We start from the raw sequence: 21,948 nt of genomic DNA, 5'->3' as shown, positions 1-21,948 counted from the left end.
CTTCAAAGTACTAAAAATTAGCAAAAGAAAACTGGTTTTAAAATATTCTAAAAATGAGACTTCTTCCTCTTATAATCCAAGAGTTCTAAGACAACAAAATCCTCTATAAGATGAAGACAAAAATGGTTAAAGAAACCTATAAGATGGCCGGCGCCGCAGCTCACTAGGCTAATCCTCCGCCTTGTGGCGCCGGCACACCGGGTTCTAGTCCCGGTCGGGGTGCTGGATTCTGCCCTGGTTGCCCCTCTTCCAGGCCAGCTCTCTGCTGTGGCCAGGGAGTGCAGTGGAGATGGCCCAAGTACTTGGGCCCTGCACCCCATGGGAGACCAGGAGAAGCACCTGGCTCCTGCCATCGGATCAGCGCGGTGCGTTGGCCTTGGCGGCCATTGGAGGGTGAACCAACGGCAAAGGAAGACCTTTCTCTCTGTCTCTCTCACTGTCCACTCTGCCTGTCAAAAAAAAAAAAAGAAAAGAAACCTATAAGATACACATCATACCAGCATCACAGATGAAGTCGCTGAGGTAACAGAAGTTCTGTACTGTGCTCAAAGTCATTGTTGGCGCTGTGATGTACTGAATGCAGAGCCCACTGCCACCCTGCCATGGAGATAGGACCATACTCTGGACACCATGAAGCATGGGGGCAGACAGAATTTTGATTGCAGTCCTATTTGATCCGTTTGCATGTCATAGTTCTCATTTGTGTCCGGTCAAACCAAGGAGTAAAAAAATGTATACTTTGGAAATTTATGCTCATTAAATAAATAAAAAAAAATGTATAAAAGCATTACCTAAAGCACCTAGAGAACAACTACCTGGGGGTAATGTAAAAATTGGGCCTTCTTAGGCCTTCCTTTTTTTAATCCAAGTTTTAGTCTCTGCTGTTGATATTGAGGTAGGTCAGCATTTAGGCAGTGGGGCTTTTATTTCTTTAGCTTTGGTAGCTTCTAGGCCTCTCTGTTCCTTGATATGAGGTGCAATGGTCTTTTTTCACTTAGGCAGTTTAAGTTGTCATCTTTTGATGAATTTATTTAAAGCTAAAAGCTTTTTCCTTTTCTTCTAGAAGAAAAAAATGTGGTTAAATGTAGTAGTGATTCATACAGGACACTGTCACAAAACCACTCAGCTTAACAATGAATTGACTGATTGTAATGCACTTTCACTATATTTAAAATTAAAGTTTATAATTCTGTTATTTATTGTAGGATGTAATTAAAACCATTGTGCAGAGTGGTGGCATCAAGCATCTAGTTACCATGGCAACTAGTGAACATGTAATAATGCAGAACGAAGCCCTTGTTGCTTTGGCACTAATAGCAGCTTTAGAATTGGGTAAGTACCCCAGTGACAAAGTTATTTTCTCCTATTTTTATCTTGTATGAAAGGAAGCACAGGAGTGGAACTGAAGTCACATAGGACCTTGACTGGAAGCATTTTGCCTGTACCTGTATCTGAAATAAGGGAACATCCATTAGATAGGTTGTCAGAGCTGTTTCCGTCAGCTCTGCTTTTAGTAACATTTTTATGGCAGTGCTCTGAGGTTGGCTTAATATTTTAATAATACCTCAAGTTATAGCCACTGAAAAAATATAGACAATGTTTTCAGCAGATTTCATGGAAGAAAAAAATAAGTATTTAAAATAAAACAGCGGCTGGCGCCACAGCTCACTAGGGTAATCCTCCACCTTGCGGCGCTGGCACACCGGGTTCTAGTCCCGGTCAGGGCGCCGGATTCTGTCCCGGTTGCCCCTCTTCCAGGCCAACTCTCTGCTGTGGCCCAGGAGTGCAGTGGAGGATGGCCCAAGTGCTTGGGCCCTGCACCCCATGGGAAACCAGAATAAGTACCTGGCTCCTGCCATCGGATCAGTGCGGTGCGCCGGCCGCGGCAGCCATTGGAGGGTGAACCAATGGCAAAAGGAAGACCTCTCTCTCTCTCACTGTCCACTCTGCCTGTCAAAAAACAAACTATATATATATATATATATATATATATATATATATATATAAACAGCAAGTGAAAAGCCCACTCCTCTTCCAGTAACCCAGACTTTTTCAATCTCTGCTCTCTGTACTACTGATTTTTTTGTTAATCACCCCTTTCATTTTGGTTTCTATTGCTTTTGTAAAATTGCCTTCATTCTAAATTACCATCTTCTGTGTTGTTCTTACTTGTATTTTGCCATCAAATTCCCCAAAACAGAGCCTGAAGTATTGTGTTAATTTCTGTCTAATGCATTCCTATTTGGCAAAATTTTTCACAAGAAGCTAGTGTAAAGCATCTAGCTTATGAGTAGCAGCCTTTGGCTCAATAAACCCAGCCTGATACAGTAAGCCAAGCCCAGTGTATCAAGACATGGCCTATGTTTAAGACCTAAGACTCCTATACACAAAGGGGCTCATAGAATTAGGTGGGTCCTGTCCAATTCAAGGCATCTGGGTAAATTTAACCAATCCCCTCTTAATTCCCACTGATGACTTATAGCCATAATTCTCACTGGGGCAAGTGGCCCCACCAATGCCAATCCCAGCAAGGAGAAACCAAAAGGTAAATGGCCTCAATGGCTGGAGCTATGCCAATCCAAAGCCAGGAGCTTTCTCCAGGTCCCCCACGTGGGTATAGGGGCCCAAGGACTTTGGCTATCTTTTACTGCTTTCCTAGGCCATAGCAAAGAACTGGATTGGAAGTGGAGCAGCCAGGACTTGAACCACCACCCATATGGGATATCGGCACTGCAGGTAGCAGCTTTACTCACTACACTACAGCACAGACTCCTGAATCTGGTTTTTGTGCCCTTCATGTTTTGTATATTCCAAGCAAACTGCAACTTCATCAGCTTCCTAATAGTTGAGCATTTGCCTGGGTCTGATCACCTTACCCTAGAACTACAAAAAATGATAATACATATTCACATTTTAATTGTTACTGGTGATCACTAGGCCCCTAGACCCTAAAATGTGAATAAACCTATCCTGCCTTTAAATACACAATCCGCTTTGAAAAACCCTGTTTCTCCAGTCTACAGGCTATAAGAAACTGTCATTACAAATCTTTTGTATAATGTATTTAAAAGCATTTTGAAGAGTCCTTATTTTTTAAAATATAATTGTAGATTTACAGTGCAATTGAAAGAAATAGTAAAGAGTGATCCCAGTAGTAACAGTTTGGAGACCTATAGCATATCTCTATTGATATGTTACTTATCTTATTCAGATTCCCCAGTTTTATTAATGCTTATTTGTGTATATGTTAAGTTCTATATAGTTTTATTGTGTGGGACTGCATCTACCACCAGAGTTAACATACTGAAGACTTCCAACACCATAAAGATCCTTTCTGATGCCCATTTATAGCCACACCCACCTTCTGCCTCTATCCCCTAGAAAACAGTAACGTGTCCCTTCATTAATAAAATTTTATCATCTCAAAAATGCTACATACATTGGGCCAAACAACATAACCTTTTATGATTAACTTTTTGTATGTTTGCTCAGCATAATTCAAGTTATCTAATTTATATATAAATAGTTCATGCCTTTTTACTATTGAATAGTACTCCATGGTAAGTCCTTATATTATCATATTATATTATCAGGGCCGGCACCATGGCTCAATAGGCTAATCCTCCGCCTTGCGGCGCTGGCACACCGGGTTCTAGTCCCGATCGGGGCACCAGATTCTGTCCCGGTTGCCCCTCTTCCAGGCCAGCTCTCTGCTGTGGCCAGGGAGTGCAGTGGAGGATGGCCCAAGTGCTTGGGCCCTGCACCCCATGGGAGACCAGGAGAAGCACCTGGCTCCTGGCTTCGGATCAGCGCGATGCGCCGGCGGCCATTGGAAGGTGAACCAATGGCAAAAGGAAGACCTTTCTCTCTGTCTCTCTCACTGTCCACTCTGTTAAAAATAAAAAAAAATAAAAGATTCTTCATATATTATCATAGTTTAACAGTCACCTACTGAAGGACATCTTAACTGAATCCAGTTTTGAGCTTTAAAAAATAAGGCAGCTGAAAACACTTTTGTACAGGTTTTTAAGTGAATGTACATTTCCTTTTCTCTAGATAAATGCCTAGGAATGCAATTGCTGTGTTGTATGGTACCTACATGTTCAGTTTTTAAGGAAGTTGTCACCCTGTTTTCTAGAGTGGCTGTAATACATTTCTGTCAGCATTGTAAGACTGACCCAGTTTTTTCTCTGCATCCTTTCCAGCATTTGGTGTTGTCACTATTTTTAATCCTAGCCAACCTAACCACTATGTAATGATATCTCATTGTGGTTTTCATTTCCATCTCCCTAATGGCTAATAATATTGAATATATTTTCATATGCTTATTCATGACCTGTAAATATTTTTGGTGAAGTGCCTATGTTTTGCTTATTTTCTACTTCATTTAACTGTGTATGAGGATACCTCAAAAATTTCATATAAATGTATATTATGAAAAAAAACTATGCATGGATCTCAAAAATTTTTTTTCACCAACATAGACCTTTGATTCCAGTTTTCTATGAACTTTTTGAAATACCCTTGTATTTCTGTCCTATATTCAGTTCCTTTGATCTTTGTGTCTATCTGTCCCTCTACTGATGATACCATAGTATCTTGACTACTGCAGCTGTATAGTAAGCCTTAATATTGGATAGAGAAATTTTTATTCTTTACCAAAATTGTTTTAGCTATTCCACAGCCAGTGGCTTTTCAAATACATTTTAGTATGTATAAGCTTATCTATTTCTATAGAAATTTTTGATGGAATTTTCATGAGATTTATATTAGGAGACTTTCTTTTAAAGAAATAAAATATTTGTGGAAGAAATTAAGTGATATGTAGGATTTATTTCAAAATAACTTGATAGAGGTAGAAAAAATATTGTCTAATTCTTAATGGCAGTGGTTGTGTCTGTTTAGCACTTTTCATAAATTGCCTATTAAATATTAAGTCTAATTAACTCAAATGTATATGGAAATCTAGTTCTACTATTTTCATGTAGTCTGAATTTACTATTTTTCTAGATCATTGTTATTTATCAGTCTCTTTAGGGAGGTTCCATAGTTTCTAGCAGAGGAAGGTGGATTATCCTGAATGCACTGAGTTCATAACAGCAGATGTAACTCATTTTGCTTCATATTTTAGGCACTGCTGAAAAAGACCTAGAAAGTGCTAAACTTGTACAGATTTTACACAGACTGCTAGCAGATGAGAGAAGTGCTCCTGAAATAAAATACAATTCCATGGTCCTGATCTGTGCTCTCATGGGATCTGGTAAGTATTTCCTGTATCAATACATGATTAACACTAAATATTAAATGTGGCTGAATAGTTAATGGTGACTTGGGGTTTTAAAAGCTTTAGAAATTATTTCACAGAATATGTAGGATTACTTCTACAATGAAAACATTTCCAAAAGATTCTTGCTATAACAGAAAATACCATCTGGCAAATATAGGCAAAAATTAGTGTTAAATAAAGTTTTATTAACCCTAATGATTTATTTTATATAAAGAACAAGTTCTTCCTTTGTATGCTGTATTAGCTAAGAAATCCATCCTAGGAATCATGGGCATATCTTGGTATATGTTCTAAGAACACTTGAAAGGGCCATGTATTATATTAGGTAGAGTGATCTATCGATGTTGATTAGATCATGTTGATTGATGGTGGTGTCAATTATCCCAGGGTGTGATCATCTGAATGATTCTATCAATTACTGAGAAAGGAGTCTTTTTTTTTTAATTTTTAACCTTTATTTAATGAATATAAATTTCCAGAGTACAGAATATTGATTACAATGGCTTCCCCCCCATAACGTCCCTCCAACCTGCAACCCTCCCCTTATCCACTCCCTCTCCCCTTCCATTCATATCAAGATTCATTTTCAATTCTCTTTATATACAGATCAGTTTAGCATATATTAAGTAAAGATTTCAACAGTTTGCTCCCACACAGAAACATAAAGTGAAAAATACTCGTTGAGTACTAGTTATAGCATTAGATCTCAATGTACAGCACACTAAGGACAAAGATCCTACATGAGGAGTAAGTGCACAGTGACTCCTGTTGTTGACTTAACAAATTGACACTCTTGTTTATGGCATCAGTAATCACCCTAGGCTCTTGTCATGAGCTGCCAAGGCTATGGAAGCCCCCTGAGTTCACTGACTCTGATCATATTTAGACAAGGCCATGGTCAAAGTGGAAGTTCTCTCCTCCCTTCAGAGAAAGGTACCTCTCCTTCTTTGATGACCCATTCTTTCCACTGGGATCTCACTCATGGAGATCTTTCATTTAGGTTTTTTTTTCCCCCCGAGTGTCTTGGCTTTCCATGCCTGAAATACTCTCATGGGCATTTCAGCCGGATCTGCATACCTTAAGGGCTGATTCTGAGGCCAGAGTGCTGTTTAGGATATCTGCCATTCTATGGGTCTGCTGTGTATCTCACTTCCCATGTTGGATCATTCTCTCCCTTTTTGATTCTATCAGCTAGTATTTGCAGACACTATTGTTTATGTGATCCCTTTGGTTCTTAGTCCTATCATTATGATCAATTGTGAACAGAAATTGATCACTGGGACTAGTGAGATGGCATTGGTACATGCCACCTCGATGGGATTGAATTCGAATCCCCTGGTATGTTTCTAACTCTACTGTTTAGGTAAGTCAGCTTGAGCATGTCCCGAATTACACATCTCTTCCCTCTCTTATTCCCACTCTTATATTTAACAGTGATCACTTTTCAGTTAAGTTTCAGCACTTAAGAAGAATTGTGTATTGATTACAGTATTCAAAAGTATTAAGTAGAACAAACAAAAAAATACTAAGAGGGATAACATATTAAGCTGCTCATCAACAGTCAGGGTGAGGGCTGATCAAGTCACTGTTTCTCATAGTGTTCCTTTCACTTTAACAGGTTTCCTTTTTGGTGCTCAGTTAGTTGTCACCTATCAAGGAGAACAAGTGGTATTTGTCCCTTTAGGATTGGCTTATTTCACTCAACAATGTTTTCCAAATTCCTAACAGGGATCACTTTTCAGTTAAAATTTAAACGCCTAAGAATAATTGTGTGTTAATTACAGAGTTCAACCAATGGTACTAGAACAAAAAAAAAATACTAAAATGGATAAAGTATTACATTGTACATCAACCGTCAGGACAAGAGCTGATCAAGTCACTGTTTCTCATAGTGTCCATTTCACTTCAACAAGTTTCCCCTTTGGTGCTCAGTTAGTTGTCGCCAATCAGGGAGAACATATGATATTTGTCCCTTTGGGACTGGCTTAATTCACTCAGCATGATGTTTTCCAAATTCCTCCATCTTGTTGCAAATGACTGGGTTTCGTTGTTTTTGACTGCTGTATAGTATTCTATAGAGTACATGTCCCATAATTTCTTTATCCAGTCTACTGTTGATGGGCATTTGGGTTGGTTGCAGGTCTTAGCTATTGTGAATTGAGCTGCAATAAACATTAATGTGCAGACTGCTTTTTTGTTTGCCAATTTAATTTCCTTTGTGTAAATTCCAAGGAGTGGGATGGCTGGGTTGAATGGTAGGGTTATATTCAGGTTTCTGAGGAATCTCCAGACTGACTTCCATAGTGGCTTAACCAATTTGCATTCCCACCAACAGTGGGTTAGTGTCCCTTTTTCCCCACATCCTCTCCAGCATCTATTGTTGGTAGATTTCTGCATGTGAGCCATTCTAACTGGGGTGAGGTGGAACCTCATTGTGGTTTTGATTTGCATTTCCCTGATTGCTAGTGATCTTGAACATTTTTTCATGTGTCTGTTGGCCATTTGGATTTCCTCTTTTGAAAAATGTCTATTGAAGTCCTTGGCCCATCTCTTAAGTGGGTTGTTTGTTTTGATCTTGTGGAGTTTCTTGATTTCTTTGTAGATTCTGGTTATCAACCCTTTATCAGTTGCATAGTTTGCAAATATATTTTCCCATTCTGTCGGTTGTCTCTTCACTTTCCTGACTGTTTCTTTTGAGAAAGGAGTCTTTTGAATACTCCCAGTTATAATTGTGAATTGTCTGTTTCTCCTTCCAGGGCTATCAATTTCCGCTCCACTAATTTCTCAGCTCTGTTAGGTACATATACCTTCTCTTTGCCTTCTTAGTTCTGTTACATAGCATCCTTCACCGTCTCTAGTAATTTTCTTTGCTCTGAAGTCTACTTTACCTAATATTAACCTAGCTGTCTGTGCTTTCCATCTGCTAAATTGTTTATTTGAAGTATCTTATACTCGGCAGAGTTGGGTCATGTTCTTTAATCTACTCTGCCAATCCCTTTTATTTGATAATTCAGACCATTTCATTTATATTTAGTATAATGACATTATAGCTTGGCTGCAGTTTCATTATTGTTTCCTATTTGTACCATTTTTTTTCTTACCTCCAGAGGTTAACAACATTTTTTAGTACATTTATTCTTTAATTCTAAACTATTTCTTCTTATATACATTTAGAACCACAGTGGACAGTATTAAAATTTGTTTCCACCAGCAACCTTAATCAGAAAACTCTTGAAAGAAGGAAAGTCTATTGTGTCTACCTACAACCTACATTGAGAATATCTTGATTTCTCCTTCATTCCTGTATTTTCTCCAGGTACAGGACTTTGAACTCATAGTTCTTTTCTTTCTGCACTTAAATATTGTGCTTTCTTCTGCTATCTTCTAGCCTCCATGGTTTCTTATAAGAAATCATTGGGTTCCAATTTGTTTATTCCCATTTCTGTCTCAAGATTTTTTGTCTGCAGATTGCAGATGACTATGATGTATCTTGACATGGATTTCTTTTGGTTATCCTGTTTTGAGGTTTGCTCAACTTCTTAGACACCTGAAGAGCTACATCTTCTGCTAAATTTACGAAGTTGTTAATACTTTAAGATTTTATTAATTTAGGAGAGAGAAATCTTCCATCCACTGGTTCATTCCCCAAATGGCCACACCCACTAGGGCTGAGTCAGGCTGAAGCCAGGAGCTTCAACCAGTTCTCCCACTTGGGCTATCTTCTGCTTTTCCAAAGCATTTTAGCATGGAGCTAGATTAAAGTGGAACAGCCAGGACTCAAACCGGCACCCATATGGTATGATGGTATTGCAGTGGCTTTACCCACAGTGCCATATTGCTAGCCCACATTATTTCTTCAGATATTTTTCAACTCTGCCCTGTTTCTCTTCCTTCTGAGTTTCTGATTAGACAAATGTGAGATCTTTGGATATAGTCCTCGGAGTCCTGAGTTGTCTCCCCCCACCCCCACAACTTTATTTCTTCCTTACTATTTAGATTCTTTGTTCAGCAGTTTGTTATTCTGTCTTAAAGTCCTCACCATTCTGATAGTGAGCCTTTCAAGTTTTATTTCAGTTATTGTATTTTTGTTTCAAAGCATTTAGATAAATTATTTTTCTACAATTTAAAAAATGCCATATTATGATTTAACCCATTTTAAAGTGTACAGTTTAGTGGCATTAAATACACTTACGTGCCTATGCAACCATCACCTTCAGTATCTAAACCTTTCCCATCTTTCCAAACTGAAACTCAGTACTCATTAAACAGTTACTCCTCATTCACTCCTCTTCTCAGCCTCTGGAAACTACCATTCTGTTTTTCGTCTGTATGAATATTACTACTCTAGACATCTTCTATGTGGAATGAAATATTTGTCCTTTTGTATCTGGCTTGTTTCATTTACATAGTATCTTTAAGATCCTCTGTGTTGTAGCATGTATCAGAATTTTATTTTCTTTTAAGGTAGAATAATGTTCCATTGTATGAATATCACATTTTGTTTATCCATTTTACCTATTGTATTATTGATACCATTTTCCTTTTGAGAATTGTTATGAACATTGATATACAGATATTTTTTATTCCCTAGTTTGAGTTCTTTTGGGTTTATACACACATGAAACTGCTGGGTCATACAGTAATTGTTCTGGTTTTTGAGGAACTACCATACTATTTTTTATAATGATTAGACCATTTTACATTTCTACTAGCATATGCAATGCATAAGTGTTCCATTTTTTCAATATCACCACCAATACATATAGTCTCCTCTTTCCACTTGCCCACCGGTGTCTCGGGCTACTGAGGTTCGACTTACCTCGTGTTCCAGCGCTGGTGCATTGATTCTGCCGCTGGTGTCCTGAATTGTGGGCCCCCATGCTCTCCACGCAGGTCCACTGTGAATCACTAGTTCCAGAAGAGTTTCCTCTGCTGTTTCTTCCCCTACTCTTCCTTGAACCTGCAGTATCTCCACTTTTATTAAACTGGCTCTTCCCGGACTATCAGTGTGCTCCCTTCCTATTCCACCATCTTGCCGCGCTCCCTTATAATAGCTATTCTAATGAGTGTGAGGAAATATCTTATTGTAGTCTTATTTTCATTTCTCTAACATGTGTTGATATTGTGGATCTCTTTGTATATTGATTGGTTATTTGTAGGTTATCTTTGGAGAAATGTCTACAAGTCTTTTACCTATTTTTTAAGTCAAATGGTTTTGTTGTTGAGTTGTAGTTCTTTATGTATAATCCCTAATCTCTTATGAGATAAGCAAATATTTGCTTATTTTGCTCTGATAGTATTTTTCCATTGATATAAATTATCCATTATTTGGTATTGTGTTAATTGATTCAAAGTATAATGACCAAAAAAGGATAACTTATATTTCTCTCTCCTTAAAACTTTAGTGTTTATGTTGGCATGCTTCAAACTCTACTCAATAGGTCAGACTACTGCTTGTGACACCCACATCTCCTATCAGAGTGCCAAATCGAGTCCCAGCTGCTCCACTTCTGATATAGCTTACTGCCAGTGCAGCAGATGACAACCCAAGAATGTGGGCCCCTTCCACCCACATGGGAGACCAAGATTGAATGCCCCTGGCTTCAGCCTGACCCAGCCCTGACTATTGTAGCCATTGGGGAGTGAACCAGCTGATGGAAGATAGCCATCTTTGGTCACAGCTTTTCAAACAAATATATGTTTATTTAGTGCAAAAATTTTACTGTATTTGAAAGGCAGAGTTTGGGGGGTAATCTTCCATGTGCTGGTTTACCCCTCAGATGGTTACAACAGCCAGGGCTAGTCAAGGCTAAAGCCAGGGGCCAGGAACTTCATCCAAGTCTCCTATGTGGGTGGCAGGGGCCCAAACACTTGCACTTGCTTTTCCCAGACCATTAGCAGAGAGCTGGATTGGAAGTGGAGCAGCTGGCACCCACATAGGATGCTAGTGGTAGTTTTACCCACTACACCACACCACCAGCCCCTGGTGCAAAAATTTGGAAGCCTTTGCATATAAGAGGTCTTCAAAAAGTTCATGAAAATGAGTAGTATGGAAAAACTTTACATGAATTTCAAAAATTTTTCTACAAAGTAAACTTTTAATTCCATTGTCCATGAACTTTTTGAAGTGCTTTCATAGGTAATAAGTGTGTAATCTACTGTGCTGGAGAACCCTAGAACTTATTCTTCCTATCTATGTTTTTGGGATGTTATCTAGCCTGTCTCTTCCTCCCTCCCCTTCCTAGCTTCTGACAGCCACTATTCTACTCTCCATTTCTGTGAAATCAACTTTAGCTTCTAAGAAAAAGAACATACAGTACTTGTGTTTTGTTCCTGGCTTATTTCATGGTGGTGTCCTTACATGCACAAAACTATTTCAATTTTATAAAATCCAATTTATTTTTCTTCTGTTGCCTGTGCTTTTGTCGTTGTTCCCAAGGAATCATTTTTAAAATCCTGTGTCAAAGTTTTCCCCCTATGCTTTCTTCTACAAGTCCTATCAGTTTTAGCTCTTTCATTTAGATTGTGGATCTACCCCCCCTTTAAATTTATTTATTTATCAGAAAAGCAGAGTGGTAGGAGGATAGTGCGAGGGAGGTTACATCCACCGGTTCACTCCTCAGATGCCTGTAACATGCAGGGCTGGGCCAGGACGTCCCATGTGGGTGACAGGAACCCAGGTAGTTTAGCCATCATCTGCTGCCTGCTAGCATGTACAACTGCAGAAAGCTGAATTGGAAACGGGGCAGGATTTGATCCCCGACACTCCAATATGGGATTTAAGAGTCCCAAGCAGCTGCTTAATCTGGTATACCACAGCACCTGCCCCTGTGTATCTTTGTCCTTATACTTGTACTACACTGTTTTGAATATCATAATGAGAGGTCAAACATCCACTGGTTCTCAAATTGCCACAATAGCCAGGGGTAGGCCAGGCCGAAGCCAGAAGCCCAGAACTCCGTCTCCCACATGGGTGGCAGGAGTACAAATACTTTGGCCCACGTTCTGCCTCTTTCTCAGACACATTAGCAGGGAGCTGTATCAGAAGTGGTGCACTCAGGACTCAAATCAGTGCTCTGCTGTGGGATGCCTGCATTCCAAGTGGCAGTTTAACCTGCTGCGCAACAACACTGGCCCCTCCATTAGGTTTTTTTTTTGTTTTTTTTTTTTTTTTTGTTTTTTTTTTGGACAGGCAGAGTGGACAGAGAGAGAGACAGAGAAAGGTCTTCCTTTACCGTTGGTTCACCCTCCAATGGCCGGCACCGCACTGATCTGATGGCAGGAGCCAGGTGCTTCTCCTGGTCTCCCATGGGGTACAGGGCCCAAGTACTTGGGCCATCCTCCACTGCACTCCCAGGCCACAGCAGAGAGCTGGCCTGGAAGAGGGGCAACCAGGACAGAATCCGGCGCCCCGACCGGGACTAGAACCTGGTGTGCCGGCGCCGCAAGGCGGAGGATTAGCCGAGTGAGCCACGGCACCGGCCCCCTCCATTAGGTTTTGAAGTCAGTAATACTGTTTTGCAAGATTGCTTTGTGGATTCAAGGTACTTAAATTCCATATGAATTCTAGCATGGCTTTCTCTATTTCTCCTAAAAATGTTGGTCCTAGTTTTATATGTCAGTCTTATTAAACACAGGTATTTGAAGAGTGATTATATTAAACATATTTGACTTTAGTCTTAAAGGGAATTCTCCAATTTCCTGTAATTGACACTAAGTGGAGCAAGAAAGCCAGAAAGAGGAGGATAGGAAATCTGAAAGGTAGAACACTGTCAGAAAAATTTGTAGAAAGAACAAAAAGTATACATTTTAGCAGTTACCAAGGTTCTTACCAAAATCATTTTCATATTTGAACTCATGATAGGGTTAAGTACTACATAACTGAAACATGAGGTAATACAATGAGCTATGTTTAATTATAACTCATTATCCTAATCAATCTTAGACTACAGAATTTAACATCAGATATATCTTTATAAAAATATAGCAAATAGGGGCCGGCACTGTGGCAGAGCAGGTAAAGCTGCCACCTGCAGTGCCATCATCCCATATGAGCACCAGTTCAAGTCCCGGCTGTTCTACTTCCAATCTAGCTCTCTGCTATGGCCTGGGAAAGCAGTAGAAGATGGCCCAAGTCCTTGGGCCCCTGCACCCATGTGAGACCAGGAAGAAGCACCTGGCTCCTCACTCTGGATCAGCGCAGCTCTGGCCCTTGCGGCCAATTGAGGAGTGAACCAGCAGATGGAAGGCCTCTCTGGGGCCAGCACTGTGGCACAGCGGGTTAAAGCCCTGGCCTGAAGCACTGGCATCCCATATGGGCACTGGTTAGAGATCTGGCTGCTCCACTTCTGATCCAGTGCTCTGCTATGGCCTGGGAAAGCAGTGGAGGATGGCCCAAGTCCTTGAGGCCCTGCACCCACATGGGAGACCTGAGGGAAGCTCTGGCTTTGGATCAGCGCAGCTCTGGCCATTGCAGCCAATTGGGGAGTGAACCAGCGGATGGAAGACCTCTCTCTCTGCCTCTTTGTGTAACTACAACTTTCAAATAAATCTTTAAAATATATATCAAGCAAAGTTTCTGACTTTTTAACATATTCCTCGACTACTGCTACATCTTTCTCCAGAATTATATCTCAGATTCATCAAAATAAACATTTTGGGCATATATTTTTGGTAGAAAAATGTAGTGGCCAACTAAGCCTCCACCTGTGGTGCCAGTATCCCATATGGGCATTGGTTCATGTCCTAGCTGCTCCTCTTTTGATCCAGCTCTCTGCTTATGGCCTGGGAAAGCAGTGGAAGATGGCCTAAGTACATGGGAGACCTGGAAGAAGCTCTGGGCTTCATATTGGCTTGACTCTGGCCATTGTGGCCATTTGGGGAGTGAAACAATGGATGGAAGACCCTTCTGTCTTTCCCTGTCTAACTCTACCTGTCAAAATTTTAAAAACACAACTAACAGAAGCATATCTGCTATCTATTTTTGTCTTCCAGAGTCTCTACACAAGGAAGTCCAGGATTTGGCCTTTCTAGATGTTATATCCAAGCTTCGCAGTCATGAGAACAAAAATGTTGCCCAACAGGCCTCTCTCACAGAGCAGAGACTTACTGTGGAAAGCTGAGACGCACAGCATCTTCCCATCTCTGAACTCCCCTTTGTCCTCCATCCAGCTGCCTCTTCTGCTTCATTCTTTACCATATCACTTGTGCATGCGTGTAATGTTCCCATAGCAATGGAAGAACTGCTGTAGGTACCTGCCTAATAAGATTTCTAAACCCACAGTTAGTGTGAACATGGCTTTGTCAGAAACAGGTCTCCACCCATAACTGTTCTCTTGTATTCCTGTTGCTTGAACTACATTAATTAGAATGTGCATGTTGTAGTCCTTTGATGATATAAACTTGGTACTACATAATGACTTGCTCCTCACATGCCGTAAGCCACATAATAATGTACTGGTAAATTAGAAACAAAGAACGCAGCAGGACCTGTCTAGCTTATTGAAAATGAAACTGAATAGTAAAAATAGCTCCTTTTTTGGTGCTTCGGGAAGCACAGTGACCAAAAAACTGTATGGCTGTACATTCATTAATCTTACCTACTAATGTCAAACTCATGGTACCTAGAGTTGAATAAAATTCCAACGCTCTCAATCTTTACCCTATGGTTTCTCCTTTTTCCTAACTATGTAGACTACTAAAATGGCCACAAATTTGGCAAGACATCCTGAGGTTTCTGATGCCATATTTAATTGGCTGTCATTAACACCTTACTGTTAAAAACCTTGTAATTTTCAATGTGAAACTAGGGGTTGAAGAATCTGACATTAGAGCATTTGGGTTTTACCTGTATTTTAGATTCTGATCCATGTGCAGTTTCACCTCAGAATATCTTCCATGAGTTAATCAGCATTGTCCAACACTTGTACAAGTCACTTAGTACTTGTTTTCAGGTGAGGAAATGGTAGCTCACTGAAGAATGGGGGGAGGGGTTGTGTGTGTGTGTGTGTGTGTGTGCGCTGCTTCTCATCATTCAGGTGAAAGGTTTTCATCTTTCACAGTCCTTTTAAATCTTCTATTAGAACTAGCAGGACACAGGAGGAAAGATGAATAAGCTTGTTTAGACTAAAGGAAGGAAGGAAGTAATAAAAGCCATAGTAGCCAGTCCAGTTCATTCCACTGATGGTCTCATACCTGTCACTGTTAATTGTCCACCTCCACTTTCCCACTGAGAATGGCAGTAACCATAAAGACTCCCTTGGCAAAACAGAGTGTACTCTTCACTACTGCCACCACCACCACATGGTATTCTAGCGCTTTGAAACACAATCTTCATAAATTAACCAGAGCATCCCTGTGACCCGCCTGCCTTCTCTCTGTACCCGAATTTGACCACTGTTGGCCTAAGACAAGATGGCTCCAATATGGAAGGAGTGCAGGATAGTGGCAGGGGCTTCCAAGGAGGTGACAAGTGTCCTCCCCTCCAACATGAGATGCTGCACATCTCTATAGGTGTGCTAAGTTGGACTTTCGACTCCAATAAAACAACTATACTTCAGGGAAGTTAAAACCCTAATGGAGGTAAATAATCTTAACTGATTGTTCCCTTGGATATCCAAATAAGGGACTATTGTGAGTTCTTATGCTACACTTACTGTAAGAATGATCTTGTTTATTGTCAATCTTCTGGACTGGATAGTGGACTATATTTTATAGGTTTTGAAAAACATGTTGCATAATAGATTGTGCATATTAATAACTTAATAAATGGTATATCAAACTACAGTAGCATCATTTGTCTGGTTTTGTGTATTTTTACATATACCTCCAGCTCCTCTAACAGTGCTTGCTCACTGTGGGTTGTCAGTATTTGTTGAATGAATAAAATTCCTATTTCCATGAAGTTTCAAGACTCCCTAAACTAATTCCAGATAGACGATCGATAGGAAATTTGAGATTTAGGTAGTTTGACTTAAAGGGAAAAAGTTTTGATAGTAGGATCTGTCCCTTTCTGTATAATTACAGAAAGCCTCAGAACATTCTAAAATCAGATTTGAGAGGAGATGCCATCTGGACCAGCTTCCAGCAATCAATTCACCGATATGCTAGCAATTCTCATCTCTAGCAAAACAAAGGGCAATTTGAGTGACTAAGTGTTCTATAAAAAGACCAGAAGACCATGCATCTAAGATGACAAGGGTCCACCCAGTTACATCCTGCACTGCTGTGCCATGGCAGTGGGAGGCAGGTTACAGGCTGTACCGTCCCTTAGCTCCTCCCTTATCTCCTACCACCAACCTCACGAGTTAGTTTACTATCTACTCAGTGTGCTTCCTAAGGGAGGATACAGGCAGAACAGCACAACAAAGCTTTAACTATCATTTTGTGCCAGGATTAGAGCATAGATGAAAAGAAAAAAGGCCTAAAAATCCCAGGGAACAGGGGAAAGATGGCTGGCTGGGTGAAACACTAGAATAGTCCCCCTGCCTTCAGCCCCATTGTCAACTTGGAATCCCACTGACCACCCACCCCACCCCACCCCACCCTAGGTGGTAACTTCTTGATGCTCAGAACAAAACTGATCAAACACTAGCCTGTAATCCAGTGTTTTCCTTGATAAAACATGTTTGGGCATACTGATAAGGAAGATGTGGAATTAAGATTTTTCATTTCTGAAGTGATTTCCTGATGGGTGGAACGGGAGGCAACTGTCAGATGGAAGCAGCAATGTGAAATGTTCGGAGAAACCCTGCACGTGAAGAATTCAAAAACGAAATGCCCTTTCATATCATTAGAAAATACTAATTCTGTCGAGCACACCGGCTGAGGATGTCTGGATAAAGACATTTACTTAGGTGAGCATTACCTTTGTATCCAGCTGTTACAAGAATTAGCTTAAAAGCCATTTAACTCTAGGAAACCATGATGCTTGAATTACATAAGTATCTATTAGAAGGTACTTAATGATACGTAGGATGAGTTGTAACCTGGAAAACAGAGGCCTTTTTTCTGCACAGGTATCATCTCTTTACGTTCATGTACAAACACCCACGTACAAAGCACTTGCAAAAGTTCATGGAAAATGGAATTTAGACATGTTTATTTTGGTGCAAAATTTGAACTCCATGCATCGTATTTCATAATGTGTATTTCTTCAGACTTTCTGAATATTCCCTGTATGTATGCATTTCAGTTTTTTCACACCAAGATAAATTTATCATTTTATTTTCTACAAACTCTTTGAAGTACTCTTGGAAAGCTTCCTAAGTGTTTTATTAGGGATGTCTGCCTGAAATGTTGAGATAACTACTTCGACAGTGTCAGAGTAGGAGAAGGGTGGTCTGGATAATGTCTGATCTGTAGTCATAACCTGGTACTGTTACATACTGGCTCTTGTGACCATAGCCAGGTTACTTTAACTCCCTGGGCTGGCTGGCTTCTCAGTGTAACAAGTTTAGAAATTCCTACTTCTCAGAACTTTTGTGACAAAACTTTTAGAAGCTGGATGGTTGGATGGAAGTGTGATATATTCCTGTTTATACTTCCCCCACCCCTCCACAGGATTCCCAGCTGACAGAATTCAAAATATCACCACTGAACCGAAGACAAGGTGTCTCTCAATAGCTTGAGGGCTCTCAGCCATACTCTGCATAGAGTTCATAATCCCTCACTTCCCCGAAATGGAGATGACCAGGTCTGCAGAAAATCCTTGTATATCAGTCCCCTCTACAGGGCTTTCTCTTCCTGTCTCAGCCCTTTTCATTGTGAAGTGACAGTAGCTCAGTTCGACTAGCTTTTATTAATATGACTCAGTCAATATAACTAAACTGTATTAACGTTTTTCCTCAATAACAAACCTTTTTTTAAAATTGAGCTTTTTAGCTATGGCCACAGATATTCTAACAACACATCGAAAGTGGACAGAATTTTAAAAAAGGAAGTGGACGGTGGACACATGTCTACTGTTCATAACACCATATAGGAACCTAAATGGTGACAACTCTTTGTATACTGCAACCAAATGACAAAGAAGTCAAACTCAAGCTAGGTGGCAACTGGCACATGGCCTTTGCTCCCTCAGTCCCTGGGCTGCTTACTGGTGTTTTTGCAGTTGTCCCAAGAGAAACAGTGTAGAGCCTCCCTCTTGTTTCCTAAGTATAGGGGATTCTACTACTGCTACTACCACATCTGTTTCAAAATGGGCCTCTCTTGGGGCCAGCGCTGTGGCGCAGCAGGTTAAAGCCCTGGCCTGAAGCGCCAGAATCCCATATGGGTGCCGGTTCATGTCCCAACTGCCCCTCTTCCCATCCAGCTCTCTGCTATGGCCTGGGATACAGAAGATGGACCAAGTCCTTGGGGCCCCTGCACCCCCGTGGGAGACCCAGAAGAAGCTCCTGGTTTCAAATAGGTGCAGCTCCGGCCGTTGCAGCCATCTGGGGAGTGAGCCAACAGATGGAAGATCTTTCTCACTCTTTCAAATAAATAAAATAAATCTTTAAAAATGGGCCTCTCTTCTAGCCAAATGCTTTTTTGCTTTTTGAAGAATGGAGCCATGCCTTATAACTGAAAGGCAGGCACTACCTGCTGCTTGGATGCTGGCTACACGCCCTACCCTCGGGCCATGTGTGCACCCACAGGGAAAAAAAAAAAAAGCCTCTCCTTTAGGACTTGTCCGCATTCTCCCAGTGTCAGCATCCTCCCACCACCAGGACCATCAGAGCAGCTCAGTGCCTCGGACCTTGATCTCAACTTTCTGCTGCTTAATTCCTCTATGTCTACCATAGGCACATCAAACACCTAAAATAACTTAGAACTTCTGAGGGAGGAGAAGGTTGAGTAGTCCCACCTCTGGGGAAACCCAAAATAGTTCCCAATTTACCATCAGTAGGTGCTTGCTTTGCCCTGCCCTCCCTTTGAGTTTCTAGAACACATCCCACTCTCCATCAGCCTCTCCCACAATGACGTCCTTTTAATGACTCATTCTGCTCTTTTCACCCACACAGCCTCATCCCCAGGGTCCAGCAGAAGCTGGAGGAAGTGACGACAGCACAGGAGTCAGTGAGCCACCTGGTATCCCAAGGTAGCAACTATTAAGGCCTGCTGCCCCCTTCCCTAGCTCTTGCCTCTTGTTCCCTTCATGTAATTGAGCAATGCAGTGACTTTCCCTGAACCATGAGGAGTGGGAGCAAGATGATAACTGACCTAAGAAAAGCATCTGATGAAAATTCGTTTCCTGCTACTCTAGAGATTAACCATGCACTTAACGTTCTAGCCTAATTTGACAGCCACTTAGCCTCTAAAAGCATGACTTGTTAAACCTGTGGCTAATGCCTGATGCAAAGTTCCAGAATGACATCTGGCCCACCCTCCCCCAGCATCTGCCCTGTGGGTCTTTTACACAGCTGAAGTTTTAGATCACCAGTAGCGCTGTCCTTTTATCTCCCTTTATACAATTAGAATATGTCATGTTACTAGGAATCATGAGATTTTAATGACTCAATTTTTTTTTCCATTTATGTGAAAGAATAAACAGTGCTCCCAACCACAAGTTTACTCCCACTCCCCAAATTCCCAAATCAGCTGTGAGTGAGATGGGCAGAAGCTGGAAGCTCAATCTAGGTCTCCCATGTGAATGGCAGTGGCCAAGCTATTTGAGCCGTCACTGCTGCCTCCCAGTGTCTGCATCGGCAAGAAGCTGGCATTGAACCTAGTAGGCCAATAAGGGATATGAGTGTCTTGAGTGACATATCTTAATCAGTAGGCCAAATGCCCACCCTTATAAACTTCATTTTTCCTGGTTGTGTGTTCAATTGTGGATATAGTTTACTTAATCTTTTCCCCACATCTGGACATTCAAAGTATACTTTGAGTTTTGGAAAACAAACCTAGGAGTGGGCATTTGTTGCAGCAGTTAAGACGGTGCTTGAGACACCTGCACCCTATAGCAGAGTGCCTGGTTGGAGTTCTGGCTCTGCTTCTGACACAAATTCCTGCTGTAAGTGCACCCTGGGAGGCAGCAGGTCATAGACCAAGTACTTGGGCTCCTACCCTGCAGATTTGGCTTGGGTTCGGGGCTTCAGCCCAGGTTGTTGCAGACATTTGGGGAATAAACCAGAGAATGGAAGATCCCAATTTCTCCCCCACTCACACACCTTTCAAATAAAATAAGGAGAAATTTAAAAAAGGAAAGTAAAGCCCAAATGCTAAGTTGTGAGCATTTTCAGATTCTAGCAGAGTTCATCAACTAAGAACTATCTGATTTGTCAGTCCCTCTATTTTCGGCCCCTACTCCTAAGTCAGAAGCCCACTTTTCTTCCTTGGGGATCCTTATCAGGCTGTCCATGTGGCACCCTAGGTGGACATTCTACTTCCTGTTCACCCTACTCCTGCCAAGCCTTCCATTTTCCTAAGGAGACCCACAGCAGCACCTCCACAGGGCATCCAGGCATTGCAGCACATACACCCACTCACCATGTATCCCATCCTCTCAGCAAGTGCACCAGAGGGATCACCCTCAAGGAGGAGGGGCAGAGCACACCTACCAGCACCAGTGGAGCCAGTGTTCAGGTAGTGGCAGTCTAACTGCCTCTTAGCACTGTCATCAACCACTGCCAGCATGTTCACACCTCTCACCCAGCCTGTGAGCCACCACCGATGTGTTCCAAGCTGATAAACACTTTCCAGGCTGGCTCACACAGAGAAGGGACAGGGTGGGGAGCCTCTTTCACAAGAGCCATCATGTAACACTCCTCACCATCCAATGACCTAGCCACACCATTTCTTTCTCCATAGACCAGAGATGGCAAACTCAAGACCCTTGCACATATTGTTTGGTCTGTCCACATGTTTAAACAAAAATGGGAGGGGGGAAATCAATTGTTTTAAACATTTGAAATTTATGTGATTGTTGCATAAAAATCTTGTTATCCAACTTTTCCTTAAAAATGGGAACTGACTCCATATTCCAAGAGAGAAGGATGCAGCTGTGCAGTCCCCGTGGGACGAGGCATGTCTCTCCAGCCAGTGAGGGTCCCCACCTCATCTATCCTGTGTACACCTTAACTCCGGTGCCCCTGGAGGCCTGGGTCTGTGGATGTGTAAGCATGGAGGAGCAGCACCACTGGGAAGGCCCCACTGGTGCAGGTTCAAATACTTGAGAGCATTTCTATGACCTGTGCACTGTTTTCATCCTCTTCGAGAAAAGATCTGACATCCTGAGGGCTAGTGGCAGCTGCAGTCTGACAAATGGCAGGAACATGGAAACAAACAGCTGCAAGCCATGCCCGATTCTGTGCCAATCTCATCCTGCTAATAGGAGGCAACTGGTGCTGACCCTCCTATCCTCTCAGAGGGCTGGGAGCACCCAGGGGTCATACAGGAATCCGGAAAGTCCCTTCTAAGCTGGGTCAGGAATGCATTCCTTCTCCTGAGGCCAAAGGCATCCCACGAGTCAGGAGCACTTATGCAATATCAGATCCTGCTAACCCAATTCACTGAACTCCGCTCTTTAAGGTCTTCCTCTGGAGACTACCTAACACAGGCTACATCTACTGAACTCCCAGCATAACCTCATAATCCACAATTCCCTCTCAATAGCCAGCCCCCACACATACGAATCCCCTTATTTAGAAAGGCTTATACAACCAGGAGTTACAATCCAC

The 21,948-nt window shown here is 41.5% G+C and overlaps 1 protein-coding gene across 7 annotated transcripts in view; it reads left to right on the top strand.

The window, feature by feature from the left end:
- Nucleotides 1-16,075, top strand: part of RAP1GDS1 (Rap1 GTPase-GDP dissociation stimulator 1) — a 167,569-nt gene extending 151,494 nt beyond the window's left edge. For all 7 annotated transcript variants that reach the window (XM_070047837.2, XM_070047841.2, XM_070047840.2 and 4 more), the window contains 3 exons: nt 1,206-1,332; nt 5,132-5,260; nt 14,282-16,075. In XM_070047837.2, coding sequence (XP_069903938.1) covers nt 1,206-1,332; nt 5,132-5,260; nt 14,282-14,409 — 384 coding nt within the window. In that variant the 3' untranslated portion in view covers nt 14,410-16,075. The remainder of the gene's footprint in view (nt 1-1,205; nt 1,333-5,131; nt 5,261-14,281) is intronic.
- The last annotated feature ends 5,873 nt before the right edge of the window (nt 16,076-21,948 follow it).

This window comes from Oryctolagus cuniculus, chromosome 8, assembly GCF_051225735.1.
Source record: "Oryctolagus cuniculus isolate XC-2025 breed Fujian yellow rabbit chromosome 8, ASM5122573v1, whole genome shotgun sequence".
Classification (NCBI taxonomy): Eukaryota; Metazoa; Chordata; class Mammalia; order Lagomorpha; family Leporidae; genus Oryctolagus; species Oryctolagus cuniculus.
The sequence above is the reverse complement of the archived record's forward strand: the minus strand, read 5'-3'. Positions and strand labels throughout refer to the sequence as shown.